The sequence below is a fragment of the Gobio gobio genome, assembly GCF_949357685.1.
Source record: "Gobio gobio genome assembly, chromosome: 10".
In the NCBI taxonomy this organism is placed as follows: Eukaryota; Metazoa; Chordata; class Actinopteri; order Cypriniformes; family Gobionidae; genus Gobio; species Gobio gobio.
In genome coordinates, this window is record NC_137116.1 from 42,725,921 (window position 1) to 42,751,813 (window position 25,893).

General features: G+C 37.7%; 1 protein-coding gene across 1 annotated transcript in view; it reads left to right on the forward strand.

Annotated features, from left to right (window-relative positions):
* The window catches only part of cep104 (centrosomal protein 104), a 38,789-nt gene that overhangs the window by 5,195 nt on the left and 7,701 nt on the right, over positions 1–25,893 (forward strand). Inside the window, exons 9-20 of the mRNA XM_079826406.1 lie at positions 975–1,187; positions 2,953–3,159; positions 4,504–4,671; positions 7,422–7,595; positions 12,955–13,131; positions 18,438–18,638; positions 18,771–18,866; positions 20,020–20,080; positions 20,849–20,924; positions 21,227–21,335; positions 21,447–21,585; positions 23,587–23,654. Of these exons, the coding sequence (XP_079682532.1) occupies positions 975–1,187; positions 2,953–3,159; positions 4,504–4,671; positions 7,422–7,595; positions 12,955–13,131; positions 18,438–18,638; positions 18,771–18,866; positions 20,020–20,080; positions 20,849–20,924; positions 21,227–21,335; positions 21,447–21,585; positions 23,587–23,654 (1,689 nt within the window). The remainder of the gene's footprint in view (positions 1–974; positions 1,188–2,952; positions 3,160–4,503; positions 4,672–7,421; positions 7,596–12,954; positions 13,132–18,437; positions 18,639–18,770; positions 18,867–20,019; positions 20,081–20,848; positions 20,925–21,226; positions 21,336–21,446; positions 21,586–23,586; positions 23,655–25,893) is intronic.

Sequence of the window (25,893 nt, forward strand, 5' to 3'; positions counted from 1 at the left end):
TTTGTTGGCAATCGGCGCATAAGAGTGCATATAATGTAAACCACACAAACATATAGTGAATCGAAAGTTATCCAGGGAGGGATAATGCCACTAATGTATGGTGTGTGTGTATTTGTCATAGGTGTGTGTTTGTGTGTGTGTGCCTCTTTAGCTCCAGCCACTGCACGCCTCCACAAGCTCAGCTGTTTTCAGAAAGAATCGGTACAGCTTATCTGTCTTTTATGAATCTAATAAAACTAAAGACTTTTTTGCGATATGAAGAATGCAATGCTACTCTGTTGGTACTCAAGATTAACATGAGATTGGCTGAATCTGTGTGTTACCCCCTCTTTAAAATAGAAACAGTTATTTTAAATTGTATTAATATTTCCCAATATTACTGTTTGACTGTATATTTGATCAAAAAAACACATGCTTGGTGAGCAAACGAGACGACTACTTTCAAAAACAAACTTGTGACCCTAAACTTGTAACGGAAGTGTATATCAATCAATCTATTTTCCATCTGTCCATCCATCCATTACACTTCTCAAAAGTCAATTAAAACTATGACTTCCATCCTTCCATATTCCTGTGTGTCTCTCTTAATTTCTTTTTCTGCATTGAATGCATGAATAATGTAACTCTTGTGTTGTGAGGGCCCCCAGCTCCTGTGAGATTAGTACTCTGATATGGCAGTTTCCCAGCTGAATGGTGATTGTGCTGGTTCTCCTGATATCAGGTGCTTGCTTCTTACTCGTCTGAGGCCAGGAGACATACTTATACAGCAGACAATGAATGACTTGGAAAGTCATAGAGCACTCTGTTTATGTGTCTGTGACTTCCGCTTCATGCTGACTTTAACCGAGCCTGTATTCCGACATTCCTTTATCTGTACAGTATGAATGATTATTAATGTCTGAAATAATTCTTTTGATAAGTAGCTTTTATGAATTCTTATTAAACTGTGATTGTTGTTGTTGTTGTTGTTTCAGATCCACATAATTTCTGAGCTTTCTAACTCTGAATTTCCCTCTCCACGTGCTGGGACAAAGAAACACATGCCTCATCCACTGGACTCACCCACGAAGAGGAGACAGGGACAACATGTGAAGGAGACAAATAAGCAGGACACTTCAAAACCAGCTAGCCCCAAACATACAGTTGCCCCAACACCCCTCACTCCTCCTCACGCTTCCAAGATTGATGTAAGTCTTGATGTACACCGATTAAACAGCCATAAGAGAACATTAAAGTCTGATCTGCTTGCTCTAATGTGTTACATATGTGTCCTGTTTTTTCCCCATTCATTAATATATCTTTCCACAAATACTAGTTTCATGGGGAATTTCTGCTATAATCCTCAGTCAGATTTATCTGCCTTAATGAAATGCTGCTTCTCTTTCTTTCCACCAGTATAGCTCCTCTTCACCAGTGCCATAATCCAGCTCCATCTTTACTGACACAAGGCTCATTGTAGATGTATTATCTGAGCATGTGTGTGTGGCTTAACATGCTTGTCTGGGATTTGCGTTTGCTAGAGAGTTTTATGTTTCAACATTTAATTAAAGGGTTTAAAGGTGAAGTGTGTAATGTCTGTGCTCCTAGCATAGTACTGTCCCTAACCCTGCCAGAAATGGAAAAATATCTTGGTGTGTTTGCACAATACTGGAAAAAAATACCTCTTAATGGCCCCCTGAAATCAAAATTCAATTTTTTTTAGCTTTTAGTATGACTATAGAACTTAAGGTTAGGAATAAGTTAGACTGCATCTTCTCACCACATCTTCTGTCCAGTCAAATGCTCTCTAGAATCTGAAGCATCCGCCCCCTACATTATAAATAGACGCTGAAGCAGCGTCTGAAATCGGTCAGTTGTTCACACATTTTCTAATTTCTACATGGTGAAAGGCCATGGCACACTATACATGCGATAGGAAACGATTCAGACATGAAATGATTTCAATTGAGGCGAATTAAGTCTGGTTTCAGCACAAACACATATACACACTAACGGCTCTGGTCTAAAGTTAGACTAGAGACACGAGAGCGCAGCGTGGATCATATGTGCGAGTCGGCGCAGACAACAAAACATATCGGACCCATTTAAATTCTGCACAGAGTGCTGTAATTCAAAGCGGCATGGAGGAGATTACGATGAACGGTTAGAGATTAGGAGGAAACTCTGGCTTTACCAAACAGAAAGGCTCTAGTCAAACGAAACGCTATTGGCTGTTTCAGAAAAGGGGAGGAGCTGCTTACAGCTGGAGCCGTTTCTGGGGAAATTACGTCAACACATTGAATAATGCTGCGAGTTTCAAGGCACTTCAGTTGGCCTTTAATTCACGCTGCAGACCTCTTAATTCACATTGAAGTAGCACTTTATTACATGTATACACTTCCATTCAAAAGTTTGGGCTGATTACATTGGGGTGGGGTTAGACATTAGTTCTTTTGTTTAGCAAGGATCCATTAAATTGAAAAGGGACAATAAAGACATTGATAGTGTTACAAAAGATTTCTTGCTGTTCTTTTGAACTTATTCATCAAAGAATTCTGAAAAAATGTATCAAGGCTTCTTCATTTACATTTAATCACTTATCAGACGTTTTTATCCAAAGTGACTTGAAATGGAAGCAATTAGTCCAACAAATGCATTTTGTTATGTTATTTTAACCTTTATCACTGCGTAATCTCAAAGCTGGACAGTCACTTCAGCTTTTTGTTTTCCTGATGGGAAATTATGGGGTTTACATTTACATTCATGACAGGTGTACAGGGATGACAGGTGCATCTGTTTTTCAAGTGTAAAGTGAACCCTCAAGGTCTTTACATCACAGTAAAGTATTATGTTTCTGCTTATCATGAAAGAAAGTACAAAAATATTTTTTGCACTTGTTGTTTTTGCCATTTCATTCTCTTCTTAACAGTGAGCCAATAATTTTTCCTATTATATGTTCATGTGATTTCATAGATCAGCTCCCTTCCTTATGATGAGAGGCCTTTACCTGCTCTTAAGAAGAGGTTGAGTGATCAACCAGTCAGCGAGCTCGACGATATGCCCCCTCTGACAGACACAAGCACCCCACGTAGCCCTGGGTCCTCAGGACAACCAGAACTGCTCACAGAGAAAGCTCAGAGAGAGGCCAGTCTGCCCATTGAGATCTATGGAGACTGTCTGGTAAGAATCAGAATCAGAATGAACTTTGTTCGCCAAGTGTGCGTAAACACACAAGGATTTCGTTTTGGTTTCCCGGAGCTCTGGGTACATCCATCCATCCATCCATAGATACATATATAACACAATAGGATAGAAAGAACATTTAAATAAATTAGATTAAAGGGTTACTTCAGCGATTTAGCATTAAGCTTTGTATCAGTAGAAACCCGGTAGTATATTCGTATGATCGTGCCCCCCAAATATCATCAGAGGCTTTTTTGGCCAGAGCCTCGAGACTACAGCCAGTAGTCGGAGTTAGTTAGGCATGTTTTCAACCCGCCCACAGGGGTGGGATCTCACTCACAGAATGTAAGACAGACGGCCGCACGGACATTCATAACGGAGCGATGCAGAGCAAAGCGAGTGTTCTCAATGAATTCCTATGAAAGTTAAGCTTCCATAGGCATGAACTGAAAACGCACCAGACTGGACACGCGCCGAGAATGACTGTGCGGCCGTGAATGAATGCCGGTCATTTTAGTTTCGGTTTAAAATTAGCGCCAATTCGGGGCGGGCTGCTTGAATTGTGGGTTCATGAAAACACAACAACAAAAGGGTACAATGACAAACTCACTTAAATAGGCGTATTTCGCTTTGAAACCAAATCTTCCGTGATCATCTGGTCTGACAGCTCCTCACTCTCTGATGAATGAAATCTGACTCCTGTCCTGCTGCTGGTCTGTGCGGCGACACTCATTCAGCTCGTGCTGTATCGAGCAGACACGTTCAGTTTTTAATTGTAGTGTCTGTTCTCTAACTGAACTAAATTATTTTATTACTATAAAAATCTAAAAGTGGTGCCCCGGTGGGCAAGAGATGTAACTGGGAGTTGATGTCTTTCATCCATTTAGAAGGCACCAACTTAAAAAATTATTTCACATTTCTTCTACATAAATGACCCAAATTTAAATACACATGCATCTTTCCAGCGCTGAAGTATCCCTTTAAGAAAAAAAAAAACAATAATAAAAATAAATAAATAAATAAATAATATAGCTTCCATTTGGTTGATTTTGATCAGTTTATTTACTAAATGATTCATTTTGCAAATTGTACTGATCTAATTCTCAACCTCAAGTCAAATTGGTTTGGAAATAACATGAGGTTAATTAAATGGCAGGGTGAATTATTCCTTTAAGTATTTAACATCTCACTGAGATGTCCATCTATAACTGTTGTTTACAGTCTCACAGCACTGGGCAAACTCTATATGACAAAGGTCAAAAGGTCAGCTGGTGTGTTCCGTTTGTGAGCTGTTTCTGGAATGTGATCCTCATTTTCTCATTCGTTGTCTGTCTTTCAAAGGTGGCAGGGGCCTATTCAAAGACGTGGTCTTACAGGGAGGATGCTTTGCTGACAGTCTACAAGAAACTAATGGAGGTTCCACCTGGTACCCCAAAAGCAGAACTACGGAGCATGATGAGAGCAGCTGTGTTCCTCTGCAAGAAAGCGCTCGCAGATAAAGTGTCATCTGTACGAAAACTCTCACTCTTATCTTTATTTGACCCTTTTCTCTGATTTTATCGCCCTCTTATTTTGTTTCTCAGCCTCTCCTTCTCTCTTTCTTTCTCTCACCCTCTCTTTCTAATTTCTCTCATGTTCCCTTCTTTTCAGTCTCATTTCAGGCCAAAGACAGAACGGCACCTTCAGCACGACTGATAGTCGTGACTGTTTAACAGGTGTCATGTTCTGTCTAGTATTGTGGATTATCTGTAGAAGTGATACAGGCAACAAATGTAGTATAAAGCCTGGCTTGTCTCTCCCAAGAGTGAACTGTGATAGAGACGATTTTCTGCTAACTCCGGGTATGAGCGAGAGGAGATGGACCACTTGTAAAATTAGAGATTTGTGTATATCGTAATGCTCAATATGACCGTTATAGGAATGGGAGTTCCTTGCAGTTAAACAGGCTAATTCCTTTTTTGATTTTTCCATTAGAACTTGCACTACTTGCTCATTACCTGAACCTGCCGACAAAATGTATTTTATTTGGAAATGAATCCTGCAGTCTTTGATGTTACGGACTCTGATTTCTAATAGTGATTTCTGTTAACCATGGCCAAAATTATCACTCAAAATCGCTAAATGAGTATAAGAATTGGTTTTGGTGTGGATCTTTATTGAGAACTGTAACATTAAATTGTTTAAATTGAATTTTAAGACAATCTGACCCTTTTTATGAGATTGATTAAAGAGATTGACTTTTTATGAGAACAATGCCTGATTCCGTAGCCCCGCCCACCGACTCGTGCCACTAACAAAACACAGGCCTACATGGAGCTAAACCGCATCGAATATCTAAACATACTGCATAAGCTTAATTCGGATTCCAATATTATGAATGCATGGAGGAACTTGTTTTTTATATGTGATAGTATTGCATTGTTACAGATCGTTTGATATCTATTGATTATGTGTACGTGTCTAACTTAACATATCTTAGCACGCGGTCAAAGGCTGGAGAATCCTTTATTTGTGGTTCTTGATGTGCGTTGTTCACTCTCCGACTTGATATTTGAAGGAAAAATACAATCGCGGAAGTTTTGATCATGCAGTCTGCAACGTACTTGTGTGTGTGTGTGTGTGTGTGTGATGCACAGTTCGCGCTTATATCCACCGATCGGGCCGGCCAAGTAATTCAAAAATAACATTCCAATCAATCGCAGGAGGATGAGAGATGATTCATTGTGTTTGTTTGATAAAGACATTTTTGCGAGCCCTGTGGGACGAAGTATTCCGGTTGCCGTTTTCCCACATGCTTCAAAACAATCCCTCACGGTGTACTCGCATTAAATATGCAAATCTTATCCAATCCTAGCCGTGGGCGTTTACTTCCAAGTCTTCAGTACCGCATGCCCATGAAATCCGAGTGTGCAGGAGAGAGCCTCAAAACAAGGGTAGAAAATAGCCTATTACTCATTCATTATGATGTTTTTGACTGTAAAAACACGTGAACTTCATAAGTTGACCTCAGACAACAGTATAAAAAAAAAAAAAAAAGCCAGTTCATGACACCTTTAAAATGAAAGACATGCAGAACGTCTGCCAAAGAAAATATGTCACCACTCGCGTGTCTTCTGACAACTTTTTTCCTCATTGGAAAATTTAACAATAATTTTTCTTTGTAACAGTGACGCATATATAAAATATTCTTTACATTTGAAGCGATAGTTCACCCAAAAATGAAAATTGGATGTTTATCTGCTTACCCCCAGGGCATCCAATATATAGGTGACATTGTTCCTTCAGTAGAACACAAATGAAGATTTTTTTGAATTGTTTTTAATAAACATGCATGGACAAAACAGCTAAATGTCGTAGGCACAAAACATATAATTAAAAATAAATAAATAATCAGCAAGTGATTTAAACTAAATGTTGCATCCTGTATATGAGGCTGTTTTATAATGTAGTTTTCCTTTTTAGTTTTAGCACTGACTTCAGGCTCAATGATCATTAATGGGTTTTGAACAATTTGATACGAGTAGAGTGCATCAAGTTTAACATGTTTAATGAACCTTTAGCTTTCTTGCTTGAAAAAGTTCACTCTCTAGTCCAGGCCTTGGGCATTCTCAAAGCACATGCATGTTTGTGGTGTCGACGTGACAGCTGTGTTTTATCGTGCTGTCAGTCCTTGAATAAATCACTCACAGTAAAAGTCGTGGCCTTTCAGGGTTTCATTCTAAACTGTTTTAAATGGTTGCACTGAGAGTCTGAACAATGTGCCCACTGCTGTACACATTCCAGTGACCCTCTCCCCGTGGTTATTTAGTTAAACTAACACAGCACAGCATTTAACTGTGTGCTTTAGCTGACCTGTTGACGCTACTCTGCACCATGTGTTGTTGTAAAGGTCTCAGACGCTGAGTGTGTAATGGCACCTTAACTGAAATTCTGAGGGAAAATAGTTCCAGATGGCTCTAAAAATGGCTCTAAAATTAAACATGCAATGTTAATGAATACATTTCAGAATTTAATATTCCCCCAAAAATTGGGGGTTAGATGGTCTTTTGTAAAGGGGTACAGAGAGATTCTTATATAAAGATGTTTAGAATCACTATAATCTCTTAAACTCGAATTTAAATGGGAAACCTGATAGTTACAGAAATAATAGAAATAATAAGTTACAGAATATAATATGAAATGTGACAATATTGAATATAAACCATGCATGTGAATTTTAGTATGTACAGTAACAACTGTCTGTTTGTGTCGCATTTTAGGTATTTGTTGCATCTCTGAATCTGCTTCGAATGATTCTGAGTGAGTTTATTCCCAACCATCAACTGGGCAAATCTGAGATCAGTCACTGTGTGGAACAGTCTTTGAATAATCTACTCTCTAGGGCCGGAGACTCAACCCTGAGACTCAGAACACTAGCTGTCACCTTCATACAGGTCAGTACAGACTTTTGTAATACTTCAGCTGCAATCTGTAGTGTAGCTATTCAGGTCATTAAGTTGTGGTAAAAGATAAAATTCCACTGGAAAGAATGGAGATCTTGTCTTTTACTGTAACTCTGCTGTGACACTTCCTCATGTAATATCATTTTATAAACATCTCTGGCAAAAAAACGCCACAAAGACTCTAAAAGAAAGTGTTATGGCTTTCCATCCACGTTTATTAGCTTTATCTTGACAAAATCATCTTTTAGCAGGTTTAGCTACACATTTAAAAGTTTTATTTGAAATATTGCTTTCAGTCGCATGTCTGAAATTTTCATCCAATAAAATGCTCTCTAGAATGGAAAAAAGCCCCCTCTCGTTAAATACATTTTGTTTACTAAAAATTATTTAGTCCTTCAAATATTCAATTACACATTTTGTCATGCATACTTGGATACATCTGCTGTATCTCCATTTTAACTGCGCATGTAAATGTAATTGGCATATTATTGTATATTATTATAAGAAGCATTGTGTACATATCAGGAATGTTTTCTAGGTAGAACAACTTGTTCTTCAGGTAAAGATCATGTGAGCCAATGCTGAACGACTTTGTCTTGTCAGTCATCATGTTCTATCTGATAAGAATGGGGATATTTCGTTTTATTGAGAAACTGATGTTTTACCTGTTTGTTGTTCTTTAAAATATAATCAGCAATCCATTAATATAAATATTTATAATATTCATATTCAAATATTTCTTGTTTTAAAATTACTTTTATATAGGATTGTTGGTTTCTTCTGATTTGGCCAAGCATGACTATTTCTTGGTTTTTGTTCTCATCTCTCTCTAAAAAACAATTCTTTGGTCACATCATTTAATCGTCTTTCAAAAAATCATGCAGTAACTAATCCACGTAGAAGTACTGGCTCCTGAAGTTGAATGGCAATGGAAGGAACCACATGCTTAGAGTCCTGCTCATATTTTGGAGAGTGTTCCATCACTTACCGACACTCTGACACTGATTTGTGTTGTAGTTGATAAACAGGTTATGTCTCTGCTAGCATTGAGTGGGAAAACTTTATTGTACTTCTGCACTATATAAGTACAGACATTTGTGACTCATGCTTCTGAATGCTGGAAAAAGTATGTCAAAGTCCAGCCCTTCTAATGAATAATTTAAAGCCGCACTAGGTAACTTTTGCTCTCGGGCTCCCCCTACAGTTGTGAAACAGTATTGTCCTCTACTACTGTCGTAAACGGTCACTCTACATCAGGGGATGCATCGCACGTGCATTTGTTGACATGACAACTATGATAGCCCTGAACACTGCCGGAGTTCACATGCAGGTGTTCTGCTTGCGTCGCGTGTGAAATGTCTTCATCCCAGGTACAGTGGCATATGTTTCAGCATGTCATATGAATACAATTTCATGGGTTTTATTTTTTTCAAACGCCAAATGATCGCGATGCTCACGTTTACAAGCCAGCGTCATTATAGTAGCCTAGTCTATTGGTTCCCGTTTTACGGAATCTATATGATACTTCAATTCAATGTTTGAGTGGTAGGTAATAACCATATATCGTCAATATTATATTATCAAGCTACCATAGATGAATCTGCAAATTTGAAAAATCGATTTGCATTAAAGCTTGAGGAAAGACAAATAAACCAATATCACAGACATGTTAGGTATCCTAAAATATGATTTTGTATGTATTACGTATTTACTTGCAAGAATGTAGCCCCTCCTCCTTCAGCTCACGCCAACGAGCAAACGCTGGCCCAAAGTTGATCCTCGTCCTGCCTTTAATCCGATCACTTTCTCGTTTTCTCTTTTTGCTTTCCTCAGACAAAACCTTTGCTTTCTTATTTTTCTGTGCTGCTTCGGCCATGACTATAACATTCGGCAAACAAATGATTTGCGAGCGATTTTTTTTTTTTCACGCACGTCCGAATTTAAGGAAGTGGGGATGGTGGTGGAAGTGACGTATATGCCGTAAAGCAGTCTAATTTTGTAGTTCTTTTTGTTCTCGGGTTACTACCCGAAACCCGAAGTTTAAAAGTACGATTAAAAACGATACAGACCCCGTCAGGCTATGGCAGACGTGTCATTCAACCTATTGTAAGTCGATGTATCATCACAAGAGTTTTGAAAATATATTATGAAGGTTGAAAAGTTACCTAGTGCTGCTTTAAAACTCTGATACCGTGTCGAATATTATAAATCATACAATCCAACATTGTCAAATCATATTCACTCATTATTGATTAAAGTTCTTGAAATGTCCTTAAAGGGATAGTTCACCCAAAAATGAAAATAGCCCATGATTTTTACTCACCCTCAAGTCATCCTAGGTGTGTATGACATTCTTCTTTCAGACGAATACAATCAGAGTTATATTTAAAAATATATATAATATAATATAAATATATAAAACATCCAAGCTTTTTAATGGCAGTGAATTGCTTTTTCTGTTTTGAAGTCCATAAAAGTGCATCTATCCATCATAAAACTGCTCCACATGGCTCCGGGGGGTTAATAATGGCCTTCTGAAGTGAAGTGATGCATTTGTGCACGAAAAATATCCATATTTAACACTTTACAAACTGTACTTTTGCTGACTGTTGTACGCATGATCATGAGAGACTGGTGTTCCAGCGTAGGACGCAGGCGTAGCGTACAGGGTTCCTACGCTTCTTGAAAGTACTTGAAAGTCCTTGAATTTCAGACACATGGATTCAAGGCCTGGAAAGTACTTGAAAACAAACATAGGTCCTTGAAAGTGCTCGAATTAAGCGTGAACTACATTTTGTTGAGTAGCATGGTGCTATTACAAAAATGGGCCTTTATGCGCTGGCAAAGCCAGAAAAAAACAGCGCTACTGATTGGGGAGGAAGCGGGAAAAACCTGAAAAAATGCTGTGTAAACGGATGGATCGCGATCACATGCAGGCAGCTCTGCATAATGAGCACATAACAGGGAGCTTTTAGTGCCAGGGAAGTGCAAACGCAGTGATGCTTGGCTCAGTGTTGTTGAGCTACATAAAAATTGGTTTATCAAAGTTCCAACGAATAACGCTTAATAAAGTAGTGTTTATAAGCGCAGGGCTACTTTGTTTACAGAGGTTACCGGGGAAACCAATATATTTCTGCTGTTCTATAAGCGCCATCTACTGTCAAAGAGTGAAATTGCATTATCAGCGCGTCAGTTGGTTTGTTCAGACTAATGCATATTAACCCATATTTTTACACCGCTTACACACAGAGTTGTAAATGTTAACTGGTGGATCGATGAGAAGCTAATGTGCTTTTAAAAAATGTAGAATAATAATATATCTAGAATATTAAGTTGTATTAACATATTAATATAAATATAAAGTTGTGTTAGTATTGTAAGATTACAAATTTAAGAAAGTACATTGTATTTAGCATTTAAGGTATAGATAATAATACTGGGGTTTTTCCAGCAGTAGATTTCTGCCGGTAGTGTTTTCAGACTCTCACCGTCGTTGCCTCTATGCGTTTGAATAGTTATGCTGATTAGGAGTAGGATTGGTGATACTCTGTCTGGGCGGGTTTCCCAAAACCTGTATATTTAATTCACATGCTTTGTTCAACCTCAATGTAAATCCCTCCCCCTTTGGAATGTATATAACCTATCAGCTATGCTGTTTGAGTCAGACTGTTTTCGGACGACCTGCAGCACAGAGAGTTCTCATTAAAAGAATAACTTCTGTTTGATCCCGAAGTCTCCTGGTCTTCATCTTCTGAGTTTCCTACACTTTAGAAGATAAAAGTTCACAACAGTATTAATATAAATATAAAGGAAAGTCTTTTTTTTTACAGTCATTTTATGGTTTAGGAAACTTTCCATAAACACTGATATCACCCTATGCAGGTCTTAAAAGCCTTAAAATAGATTTTTAAAAAGGTACCATGTACAGGTGATTTATAAATAACTTTGCATATTTTTAATGCCTAACAATTAACGTGTCCATATCTTTTCATTTAATTGGAAAATTCATGTATACAATATTATCTCTATATTTTGATGTTTTAATTAAGTAATGATTTATAAAAAGAAAAAAAAAGAAAACTAAAACCAGTGTGAAATAAATGTTAAAAGCAGGAATAAGAGGGCTGCAAACTGCATTTCTCGTTAAAACTCGCTCCCTCTCTTGTACACTCTACCAGCCTTTTTCCTCATTGGATTTTAAAAGTCACATGCCTCTATTTAGTTGTCAGTATATGCCTTAGCGTTACTGCAGTAATGATTGACACAGGTACAATAGGTAGTTGATATACTGTGCAGATTGGCAGTAACACACCCACATTTATCGTATTTATTGTGCTTGATTTAAAATAAAAGGTGCTTTAAAAAGTCCTTGAATCTGGTGTTCATGAAAGAGTGGGAACCCTGAGCGTAAGTTCCGGTGACAAATGCAGTAGCGCAGTGGATAGAGCAAAACAAAACTTGGGATGCGGCAGGGAATAGTGTCCTGACTACTGAACTAGGGAGCTGATTGAGACGCACACTTGGTTATCATGAGAACTAGCATATTCCCACCACGTAGCGTCCTACGTCATACGCTGGAACGCCAGTCTCTCGTAAGCATGTGTTATGTAGTTTTGCAGTTATGCAGTAAGTGGAAGTTAGATTACAGTTTGTAAAGTTTTAAATATGTGATTTTTCTTTTTCTTTTTCTTACACAAACGCTTTACCTCAGAAGGCCTTTATTAACCCCCCCGAGCCGTGTGGATTACTTTTATAATGTATGGATGCACTTTTTTTGGTCTTCACATTTCACTTTTCAGCCAGGACATTTTTTTTATTTAACTCTGATTGTATTCATCTGAAAGAAGAATGTGACCCACTTAGGATGACTTGAGGGTGAGAAAATCATGGGCTAATTTTCCTATTTGTTTCATAAACTAACAATTTTCATAAACTATCCCTTTCACATTCTTAAAATGTCAACCTCAACCTTCCTCAACTATAAATAACACATTATTATTGCAGTCTCTCTTGGCAATACATATCAGTTAATGTCTTGGAAAAAATATATTTTTAGCGTGTCTGATGTGACATGAGCAACAATGTATGTGGGTGTGTCTGACTATGTGACAAAGTTGTATTTTCACTAATTTCTCATTGTGCATTACTAATTTGTGTTAGTTGTGCAGCCCACTAATAACGTTAGAGCAGTAGGAACACTTGAAACCAAGTGTACATAAATAACCTAGTCACCTCTAGCTATAAAATTATGTTTTATATAAAAATCTATAAATATATATATATTTTTAATATAGGCAATATCTTTTTGAGGATTGTTGTGTTTAAAGCTGACTTTTGGGTGTTTTTGCAGGAAATGGCTTCATTTAAGGAGGTGAGAGCTCTGCAGATGGTTCCTTTGGAGCTTGTCAAGCCCATGCAGAGCAGTGTACCCGCTAGACTGGCACTGAGCAGACTGGAACTGTTGGAGAAGCTTCTAGAACAGCTGGGCACCAAGAACTCTGGCTTCACCCTCGACAACGTCATGCGGGTACTGGCCCAACTTCCCCTCTTTCTGAGGACATGATCTCACTGGGTGTCAACCCAATCGCCCAGTTAAGCTGTGTGCTTAAGGTTTAAAGCTGTAACTTTAAAAAAATCTACTTTAAAGTAGTAGCTTAAAAACTGCAAATGGCAGGTTAGATTTATCAACCGCATGATATATAAACGATTATGTTCTAGTTTGAGATCACACACACCGACTGGCTTTAAGTGCCAGCTGTGGTAGTCGGCTGCGTGTACAAACCTAAACTGTGATTTTAGCCTCTAAGACCACACAAATATTTGATATTTGGGTTTTTGTGGCCAAAATATCACAAATTTAACCTTTCTGTTGGGATCTGAGGGTTAATTTCATTCTCACAGCTATCATTAAGATTCTTGACGGTTTCATTAGGAAACAAAGTGGCCTTTGTATGGTAGAGTGGGTGTATTCTACCCTATGTAATGTCTGTTATGCACAAGGGCTGTTTTGACAGCCAGTTGCATATCCATGACATAGTTTATGAGAGTTGTCCAAGCACTTTCTCATTCTCTCTCTGCCTCAGAAGTTAGTTATGCAGAGCTGTTTAGCTGTCACAATTGTATTTGTTTTTAAGGCTCTCCGATGCAGAGAGAGTTTTCTATTTTTCTATTGCTTTTATTGTGGGACCTGTGCAACCTAAAGTATATTTGCAATGCAAACTTGTGGCACTACTGCAACAGAGGCTGTGAAATTTCACAAGGATTTGCAGTGTGCACTGTGAGGTCTGTGTCTGTTTTCCAGTTTGGCTTTGTTGTATTAACCCTTAAAGGGGCAAGCATAAATAAATTTGATGGAAAAATGATTCATTGCTATTTTTGTATGTATCTAGACTAAAATGACACAGTTCATACATTTTTTCCAAAATATGACCTTTATTTTCAAAGTTACAGTCTGTATCTCCCAGGATACATTGCCCATTTAGGGTTACATTGTAACATGTATTCTTTTTTTATTATAGTTCATATGAAAACTTTTAAAACATTGAATGAACAATTATTCAAGTTATTCAATTTATCATGTTCATGTTAATTAATGTTATCCATGCAACATTAGAAAAATTGGAAAAAAACTGAACTTTTTCTCTCAAGATGCCTATGCAGGGTATACATTTGTGTCTGTGTGTGTGTGTGTGAGTGTGTGTGTGTGTGTGTGTGTGTGTGTGAGTGTGAGTGTGAGTGTGAGTGTGAGTGTGAGTGTGAGTGTGAGTGTGTGTGTGTGTGTGTGTGTGTGTGTGTGTGTGTGTGTGTGTGTGTGTGTGGACTGGTAATCATCACGTTATGGGGACAAAATGTCCCCACAAAGATAGCAATATCCGAAATCCTCATCCTTGTGGGGACATTTTTAGGTCCCCATGAGGAAAACATCTTATAAATCAGACTAAGTGATGTTTTTTGAAAATGTAAAATTGCAGAATGTCTCCTGAGAGGGTTAGGTTTAGGGGCAGGGGCAGTGTAGGGGGATAGAATATACGGTATGTACGGTATAAAAACCATTACGCCTATGGAAAGTCCCCATAAAAGATGAAAACACTACGTGTGTGTGTGTGTGTGTGTGTGTGTGTGTGTGTGTGCGTGTGTATGTGTGTGTGCGCTCGTGTGTGTGCGTGTGTATGTGTGTGTGTTCGCGCGTGTGTGTGCGCGTGTGTGTGTGTGTGTGTGTGTGTGTGTGTGTGTGAAATAAAGTATTGGGAAGGGGGGTTCCTTCCCTCTTCCCTCCACTCATTTACTAACATTTAGGCCTCAAAACATAAGAATATCTGTGAGTGATCAGCCCTGTTAAATACCCTTATATGGGCAATGTATCCCCCAGGATACAGACATTCAATGGCTGATAATCAAAGTTGTGAGACGATTATTTTAAAAATATGCACAAGAACATGTAAAACTATCCTTAAAAAACTATTTTCTAAAACAAAATCACTCTAAAATATCATAATTGTGAAAATATAAAAACACTTACCTCATGGCCAGTGTCTTTTTCCACGTATGCTGCCATTTTGGATTTTGATACAAATGTTTGGAATGTTGGCATAAAGTCACATGACCCTGATTACATGACCCATCCTCCCATTAGTGTTTCTCATCAACTGCAACCACATAATGCCCATCCCCCCATGGCCCTTACCCCTACAGCCTGTTAAATGTCTGTATCCTCCAAGATACAGAAACTCTTTAAGGGTTAAAACAACAGCTACTGATTTTGTGTTATCTTGGAAATCCGCCTAGGTGGCCTGAAGTCTCATTTTTCCTCCACATGGTTTAGTTAGGAGGGTAAGGGACGGGTCATATCATTTATCAGCCAAAGTGTGTATATTGGATTATTTTTTGTTTTTTTGTGTTTTTTATTATTTTTTTATTTAGACGAAATGGTGTCAAATTTTAATATTGGCCATTTATTGTTACGTGCCATAACATGACAATAATTATCAATTTCTCTATATCGGCCAGAATTTTAATATTTTTGCATCCCTATAATAGAATTTATGGGCTGGATATTAAAGGGGTAATTAAATTCTCCCATCATTCCCTTATGTTGTTTCAAACCTGTATGACTATTTATTTTATAAAAGCTGTTATATGACTTGGAGTATAACACATGAGTCATATGGACCACTTGTGTTTTGTCTTTTTTAACCCTCTGGTGCTCTTCATTTAGGGGTTGCATTGGTTGTCTTCCCGGTCATAAGTGACCGGACACCTAAAAGTTAAACTTCCTCCACCCCAGTAAAACCAATGCAATTTATTTTTCTTCAATAATATTTTTTCTTTTTGATTTTGTATTTTGAGATAATTTGATGGTATTTTTTAATATCTATGCAATAATTATGGTCTATTTTTGCCATTGAAAATTATACAAAAAAAAATGTTTTTGTAATTTTTTGTAATTTTATTTTAATTATTGCAGTATTTCAGGTTAAAATAGAGACTAGGCCTTCAATATAATTTTTTTTTGAAGGCAGATTAGCGCTCTCTTTTGGAATTATTTAAGAAATCATGCAACCATGGGTGTAATCACTAGAGGTCTCTGTGGAGAGGCTTGAGAATTCCCTAGTTCTGTTTGGAACACATTTAATGTTTTTTTTGTTGTTGATGGATTTGAATATATATGTAAAAAATCTCAAAGACTATTTATTATAAAGTTTTAGATTATTATTTTTTGTTAGAAATATAGATTTTTTTTTCTGTGAAATTTGTGTTTTTGCAGATTTCCCATTCATTTCCTATGGTATCCTTTTTGACCGAAGAGCACAAGTGGGAGTATTTTTTTTTTACGACCACTTAGCATGCTTGAATCATGCCCTCAATTTTTTTGGTGTGTTTACATACCTAATGCTAGAAAAGTCACCAAGTTTCATATCATTTTGATGAAGCTGTGATTTTTTAAAATTCCAAATAAGGTTCATAGGTTCAGTTTTTCATAGGTGTGTGTCAGTGAATAAGTGTGCGTGTGTGTGTGAATGGATGTGTCAATATTACACTCTTGATGTTTTAGAGTGTCACCCCTTTACTGCTGTGTACTTTTTTTCAGCATTGTGGCCGATTTGTAGATTGTACACACACAAATTCTGTGAATTTTTGTGTTTTTGCAGATTTCCCATTCATTTCCTATGGGGGGTCATTTTTGACTAAAGAGCACAAGTGGGAGTAATTTTTTTACGTCCACTTAGCATGCTTGAATCATGCCCTCAATTTTTTTTGTGTGTTAACATACCTAATGCTAGAAAAGTCACCAAGTTTCATATTTTTCAGATGAAGCTGTGATTTAAAAAAATTCAAAATGTGGTTCAAAGGCTCAGTTTTTCATAGGTGTGTGTGTATAAGTGTGCGTGTGTGTGTGTGAGTGGATGTGTCAATATCACACTCTTGATGTTTTAGAGAGTCACCCCTTTACTGCTGTGCACTTTTTTTCAGCATTGTGGCCGATTTGTAGATTGTACACACAAATATTCCGAGAATTTTTGTGTTTTTGCCGATTTCCCATTCATTTCCTATGGTCGGTCATTTATGACCGAAGACAATGAACGTTACTTTTTTTTATAACCAATTAGAATGCTCGAATCATGACCCCAATTGTTTTGTGTGTTTACATACCTAATGCAAAAAAAAGTCACCAAGTTTCATATCATTCCGATGAAGGTGTGATTTTTAACATTTCAAAACAGAAAATTTTCCGGTCAGAACTGACCGAAGAGCACCAGAGGGTTAAATGCCTTTTTGGAGCTGAACAGATGCTGGTCACTGTATGCTTTTGTTGTAAGTCATACAGTTTTGGAACAACCTGAAGAATAGTAAAAGATGATTTTCTTTTTAATAATCTATTTCTTTAAGAGATATACTATTTCAAAAACCGCCAATAAATCAGCTCCCAAATGTCTTTTAAAATATTTATTGGATCTGTCTGTTAGTTTGGCCCTTTTCATTGGTGATCTCCCACAAAATGGGTTGCTGTTGGTTACACACAGGGATGGCTGCTAAATGCCTCCTGTCTGCTGGTTTCCTGGGAGATGAGATGGGCTTCAGGGCACAGCAGAGAGGCGATTGAGTTTCCTTTAATTAAAATGAGAGATCCAGAGCCTGGGAGCACATGAATGGGATCTGTGTATGGAAAAGGGGGGGGGGGGGGGAGTGAGAGGCAAATGTTTTTAATGTAATAACTGGAGTTTATATACAGCCTTTGCTTCACACATTGTAAAACAGATATAGGGAATATTACACGTTTAATATTTTTTTTTTTCAGTATGAAAAAGTTTGTTGTTTGATGTCATACACTAATGTTCAAACGTTTGGGGTAAGGAAGTATTTTATGCTCTCCAAAGCTACATTTATTTAATAAAAAATACTGTAAAACAGTAACATTGGAAATATTACAATTTAAAATAACTTTTTGTGTGTTTTATGATGCAAAGCTGAATTTTTGATGATTCTTCAGAAATCATTGTAATATGCTGATTTGGTGCTTAGGTCACTGTATTATCGTCAGAGATCTTGTTAAAACTTAAATACATTTTTAGGATTTAGGATTCTTTGAAGTTCAAAAGAACTGCATTTACTTCAAATAGGTTTTTTGTAACAATGTGAAAGTCTTTTACTCTCACCTTTGATAAATTTTACACATTCTTGCTGAACAAAAGTATCAATTTCTTTCAAACAAACAAAAATTCTTACTGACCCCAAACATTTCAAAGGTAGTGTATCTATTCTACAATCACTTTTGTTATATTTAAATGAATTATGAATTGAATATATTTGTGTGTGTGATATATGTTGTGTTAGTTTCTGGCAGGTGGATTAGAGCACAGCGCTGCCTCAGTGCGTGAACTCTCTGTGAGAGTCGTCCAGGCAATGTACCGTCTTCACGGTAAAGCAGTTATGAATTATCTTCCACCTGACGACACCAGCACACGTAAAAACGTCCTCTACAAGAACCTTTTCGACTCGCTCACCAAGTTGGACGGAAACAACATCGATATGCAGGTAAAACCGGTATGGAGATCATTATCAGCCTTGAGTTTCATCATTTAAAAGCTTGGAATGTTTGTACGATTACTGCATTCAGTTTAAAGAGAATGCTCTCTCTCTATCTCTCTCTGTCTGTCTTTACTTCAGAAGCCAAAAAAAGTGTCAGAACAGGAAGATGGTGAGAGAGAGAAAGAGGAAATCAGGAGCTTGCAGGAGCAGCTTGCAGTGCTGAAGGAGATCAGTGTAGGTTGAATGGTCAGGGGTGGCCTATTTCTTCTGTTTTGTTTTTAATGCTCTCACACAAAATGGCCTCTTTTAAACCTGGCATTAAAGGTGAAGTATGTACGTTTTTTTTTAAATGTTAAAATAAATTCTCTTAACTTATTTTATTGTTCATTGACTACTATTAGAATGGCATTCATTGGTTTATCGCCCCCAAAAGTTTAAACGTTGAGCCCCTCAGGCACAATCAAAACATTGAGAGCTGTCTGTTCAGATCTGACAGTCTCTTTCCAGCTCAGTATATAGCGAAGGCTTGGGGTGTGGGACTTTCAGCTTTGGTTACAGAAATACAAGCCAAAATTCATTGCATTTAGGTTAAACAGGTCATGAACACGTCAAAGCGAATGAGACGGGGATAGCTGCAGGTCGTAGTGGGCGTGCTGAAAGGAAGGTGCATGTCAAAAGGTACACAGTGCTACAACAGAAACTAACCCCTAACCCTACCCCACAGAGGCAGCTTTCGCAACCAATCGTAAAGACCCTTCAGCACACCCCTTACCTTTTGCTACGCCCATCACTCCGACCTGCAGATACCCATGGACATTCTGATGCTACACGCTACAATGGACGCTTCAGTACCATAGAGCATCATCATGCGCTTGTTCAGAAAGACAAATGTACCAGTTTATAATGTTTACTTGCACCTGGTGCAGACACGTTGTATGGGGTTTATTATATGCAAGAAGCTTGTGTTGCTCTAGACCGAGTGTTAGCCTACTCAATTGCTTACTCATGACACATAGCAACACAGCTAAAAGTATGATATAATATAATATGTTGGACCTTTCATTGAAAGTAGCATACTTTTACCTGTTGAGACATGCATTCACAAACACCTGTAAGAGCTGTATTTGTGATATTTGATTTGGGGAGGCGCAATGTGCAAAAGGGCCGTTTGCAAGGCTGTTTGAAAATATTGTAATTACACTAGGTGCCACTAGTGTCGCAAAAACTACATACTCCACCTTTAACATGTCCGTATCTGGAAGCTCTTTAGCTGGATGGCATGTGCACCTGGATTGAATGGCTGTAGAGTGCAATGAGCCCATTTCGCCATCAGATGTACAAATAGATAAATTCATAAATTCACTAAACATGTGTATCTGTGTTTTAGGAGAAAGGAAAAGAAAATGCCAAAGTACCTGAGAAAAAAACTGAGAAGGCGGCCAAATCAGGTGTGTGTAAATTGGTGTATATGTGTCTTTGTGATCCGTCTTAGTAGAGATCAATTAAAAAAAATCTATGTAATTGCACAAACTAGTCTTTCCGCCATCCAACTGTCAAGAAAATGTTGATACCATCTTGATTTTGCTCTTCATGTTTTTGTTTTGAGGCTTAACAGCAGGAATGTGTCACTACGTTAAACATTGAGGATCAGACCATCGTTCTTATGGTCTGTTTGAATGTTCGATTTTGATTAGCTGGAAGGTGTGCAATAAAACTGTTTAATGCACAGGTAGCTGAAATCACTAATAAAAGTCAGTTTAATCACCGTTCTATATTAATGCGCTGTTTTCATTGAAGCACACACCCGCATACGTCACTCGGAGATCGTGCGCACACAGAAACATTTAGGAGCACAGAAACCTCAACGCTGATATCGCTGAATAATCACTATAATTATTTTTACATGTACATTACAGAATAATAATAAAAAATATTATGAATAAAGCACAGTTACTAAAACCAAAATTGAATAGATATATAAGAATAAAAGCTAATTCAAAATATGACTAAATACTATAATAGTATATAAATAATACTAAACTAACACATGTACATCACTGCAAACCTCAAACAGTAAAGCGTTTCTCAAACGCATCGTGATCTAAGTTGATCGTAGAGACCGTTGGTGGCAATGGTTCTATGAACGATTTATTTAGGCCTACGATACTTAGAGGAACCTATCTAACCCTCACGTTCTGTTTCTTATGTTTCATCAGGTGTTAAGAAGGTTAACCAGTCTGTCCCTGCTGATGTGAAAGACGGCCAATCATCTGCAGCTAACTACTTAGACAAGTAAGCACCTCTTGTTACTTTCGTTGTTGATTCTCAACTGAGCGTGCAATATCCATTTACACAGAGTGTCTGGTTTAGTAGCGCTCATCTGCAAATGTCAAGTCTTTGTCTTGTATAGTTATTATAAATTTACTAATATAATCTCACCAAGACATCTGGAAAATGATAGCATAATGTGCTGTGCTAATGGGCTCTCATTTAATCAGTTTGTCTTTGTACTGCTGGGAAAGAGTCTTCATAGCATGGTGAGTGAGAAATGAAATATCAGATTAGAGTTGATGCTGGGGCTGTTTTGTGTGTAGTCTGTGTATTTTCTGTGGGGAGAGAGATGTGTCATTCACCGAGGATGGACTCGACCTGCACTACTGGAAACACTGCCCGATGCTGCAGCGCTGCCTTCAGTGCAGACAGGTACACACACACACACGCGCACACACACATCCTCATTCTTATTCCAAAATATAACTGCTTCTCACTGTCCAGACAGAGTGTGTTAATGTAGTATGTTTGTGTGTTTGTTAGGTAGTGGAGATAGCAAGCCTGACAGAGCACTTGCTGACAGAGTGCGAGCGGAGGGCAGATTTCACCCAGTGTCCTCTCTGCTCTGAAGCCTTCACCCGAGATAAGCTTACTGAGCATGCTCAGAGCACTGCTTGCAACCGTGAGTCCTTTGTGTGGATGCACAGTGTTTTTACTTCATGCTCATCAAAATACCACACTCAGTGCTTTTACAAATGTGTCATCAAGGTCCAAAATTACCATTTGGCAGGTGAATTGATGTAATGCCCATAAGTATTTCTTACTGGCCATGGAACTGTATTTTTATCAAATAAATATAGAGAGATTTTGTCCCCTATGACAATCTAATATTTATCTGTTGTTTTCCTTGCATATTGTGATTAGCTGTCAGTCGCGACATCAAATACTAGATGCTTCTCCTTAGGGCTGTATGGTTAATCGAAAAATAATCGAAACCGACATTCAGAACCTCTAACCGACGTATTTTTCCCATGTCGGTTATTTCGGTTTTCAAGTGACTCCGCCCCGTCAGTCACATCAAGTGCAGTTTGCAGGCACACAGAGAGATTCAGGAGCAGTATCTGTGTTTATAGATGCCCAGAATCACTATAGTAACTGCATGTTTTACACAGTTTATACAGGTCAGTTAATTGCTGTTCTTATAGCCTACGCGCTGACACAAACACACACACACACACAGACGGCGCGCGCAAGCCCCGAAGCCAGATCGCTTTCACTTTCGTTCTCATAAAGTTTGTCAAGTACATGCGTTTAAAGGCTTGCCAGTTTCAACATTTAAAGCGATTGTGCACTATTCAAAAACAACAATAGGGAAAACGTATCTGTTCATTGCTCAGCTTTTTTCTGTGACACAGAGAGCCGAGCTTTGTCGCGTCTCTGACAACGCGCGCGCGCCCTGAAGGCAGACCTCTTTCACCTGCGTCCTCACAAAGCTTGTCATTTGTACGTGGTTTAAGCCCTGACAGTTTGAACATTAAAGCGATTTTTGACCATCAGATGTGTATTATGTTGAACTAATTCCTGATATATTTTGACAAACGAGTACTCAGACAAAAGCTCGCACATCACGTGAAGATCGCGCGCAGAGAGCAGCTCAGAAACGCAGTGTCGACACTGTCCTGTGACTAAAGTAAAGTCACCAAAGTAGCTTAGAAACTCAACCGTTATAGGCATAATACCTTTGAAGTAAGTACAAACCACAGCTATATAATGAATAGAGATGGTATGAGTAATTCACACACACCATCACTCTCTCATTAATGCATTCAAATAAATGTAATGTAGGCCAGCTGTGCTAATGTATCTGATGTACAACAAACAGAAATCTGCCCCATAGACAATAACTACTGAAAGTGAACCGTTTCCTTCAAGTATTTTAAAATCACAAAGAAATGCACTTTTTCATTAGAAAAAAAAATTCCACCTTTAATAGTAGAAAATATTTACAGTACAAACCTTATCAGTAATCTTACTCAAAAACTTTATGAGGGCAAAAAAAAAGAAAGAAGCAAAATAATCGTTCATTAATCGTAATCGAGGTAAAATGTTCAATTAATCGAGGTTTTTATTTTTGGTCAAATCGTTACAGCCCTACTTCTCCTTTCTTGTCAAACACAGACTTGCTTTATTTTCCTCATATTTTCTTTTTGGCAGCTTAGCGAGAGAAATGTGTCACGACTTGGATTTCTTAAGACAAAATGCATTCCACTCAAGTGAAAGAAGATTTAAACTTTGTATTATCTTCTAGTTTCTAAATAAAGTCACAGAACAACTGGCGAGTAACTCACATTATTTACTCGCTAAAGGCAATTTTTTACTTGCATTTGGTGCTTGGCAAGTGTTAATTTTGGTCCTTGTGTAACAGTAATTATGCATACAAATCAGATAAACATTCACTTTGTTATCAGATCTATTGATTCATATACAGTTCACATGACATGACAATAGGAATTTACAGCTTACATAACCTTTCACAAATGCAGACTTCCGAGCAATGTTGTGTTATCTCTGTAAGCGGTAAATGTTTTTTTTGGCAGCCTGCAATTTTTTTTTTTGTTTTACGGAAAAAGTAAAATGTTTTTTGTTCCTGGTCATGGATTTATTCTTTTGTCTTTTTTGTCAGCTCCAGCTTCTGGAGACAATGGTAATCACTGTCCTCTCTGCCATGAAAACTTCACCTCAGGGGAGGAGGTGAGATCACACACAAACACACCCACTAAGTGCCACCCTACATCATCAACTATTTACAATCATTTACATCATCAACTCATCAACAACAAAATCGGCTGTCATTATTTGTTAAGTACTTTATAACAGTGTTTAAACAACAGGGTTCTTACAGTCATGCAAAATCTAGAAATATCAGGCAATATGCAAATGTGTAAATGGTCATTTCCCAGGCTTGGAATAGTCATGGAAATGAATAAAACCATAAACAATCCTGTTGGGAATATACAATTATATAAAAAAAATTTAACAAGATATTTCTCTTTGATCAAGCAATTCATGCATTTGAGATATTTTCATTTCTCAGGGTGTTTTTTTGTCTTAAGCCCAATTCGGACAGGTCTAGATTTCTAAACCAGCGTTCACGCCATGTCGTAATTACAACAATTACGTAATTTCTACTTGTAAAAAGCGTTCATGTCCTACTACTTGTACCATGTAACCGCTTTACCACCTAACGGTTCAGATTAATTTAGACGTTGATAGTGGTGCTGTAGTAATGCATGATTCCCACTTCGAGGATGTGAACAGCTCCAAATATAAAATCACTTGTTGTCATCTCAAGACTACTGTAGTTACAAAATGATGTGAATGCAGCATTTGTTTTTATAGGTCCTAATTCACGCATCTGTTCTGCTTTCTTACTTAGTATGTGTATGTACTCCTTCAGTTCTTTCACTTCCTTGTTTGGTCTTGTTTATGTTTAAGTATGGTTAGACTTATATCTCCTGTGGTTTTCCTGTGAGTGATAGTTGAGTTTATTAAATACTATTTCCTTGAATCCTCTTGTGCCGTGTGTGCTGTTAGGCCACACCGAATCGTTACATTATAGAAGTGTCTGTTTATAATAACCCCACAAAAAAAGCAGAGACATCTAGACAACTATCTTACCTGACACTGATATTATAATTGCAGTCTTTGCAGTTTGGGCTCTATTTAATAATTTTATAATAACAAAAAATTCTTCGGATACTATCCATATTGAAATTAAATATGGTAGCTCGGGTAGTAAAAAAAAACAATCAGCAATCACAGACGGGATTCGATTTCTCAGCGGACTTGCTGAAAAACAGTAGGTAATTTGCCCTGAATTTTTACTGAGGTTGTATGAGAAATACAGACATGGCAGATTCGGACTAGATTAAAATCACAAAGTACGCCTGTGAAACACAAACTTCTCTTACATCCTTCATGAAAACTAGTCCTGTCTGAATAAGGCTTTAATGCCAACATTTGTCAAGTCAAGTCAACTTTATTTATATAGCGCTTTTAACAATGTAGATTGTTTCAAAGTAGCTTTACAGTGTTAAACAGGAAAATAATGCAGCATAATTTTATTCAGCTGTATAGCCATTCTGGAGAAAACGCTGATGTCATCAGTTCATTTCAATTATACAGTGACAGTGTGGGCTTTAGATCAATAATTAGATCAGTAATTTAGTTTATATGGTTAATTTAGTTTATTAATTAGATTTATTTCGATATTTAGTTGAAAAATTTACTGTCCCCAACTGAGCACGCCAAGCCAGAGGCAACAGTGGCAAGGAAACCAAAACCCCATTAGGTGACCTAATGGAGAAAAATAAACCTTGGGAGAAACCAGGCTCAGTTGGGGTGCCAGTTCTCCTCTGACCAATTAACAAACAGCGTATGATTATTATTATTATTATTATTCTGGCAGCTTTACAGGTCAGAGGTCATAATAGATCGGAATATTCGAGGGACCGGAGGCAACATGCTGGAGACGGGTTTATTGAGGATGATGTTGATTAAAATAATTATTAAAGTGCAATATTCGAATGATAGGAGGCAACACGCTGGAGACGGGTTTATTGAGGATGACATATCGATTTAAGTATTATTTAATTGTAATATTCGAACAATCGAAGTCAACACGCCGGAAACGGGTTTATTGAGATGCCGTGTTCGATGAGGCAGTTGCAGGGGGAGTCTAATCGCGGGGGGGAGTCTAAATTTGTACACCTAAAGGGTAAAAATTTGTAATCTGGTGCACAAATGCAAACCTGCCACAACCATAGCTAAAAAAATAATAATTTAAATGTAAAGATTTTTATCCACCACAAAGGGCTTGAAAATTCATGTAAAAGTCACAAACACACATATTGAAGTGCTTGCTATACTCCGTTCAGTGTCTTTTATTTATCTGTTGCATGCATATCATACAGCTGAGCTCATGACTGGT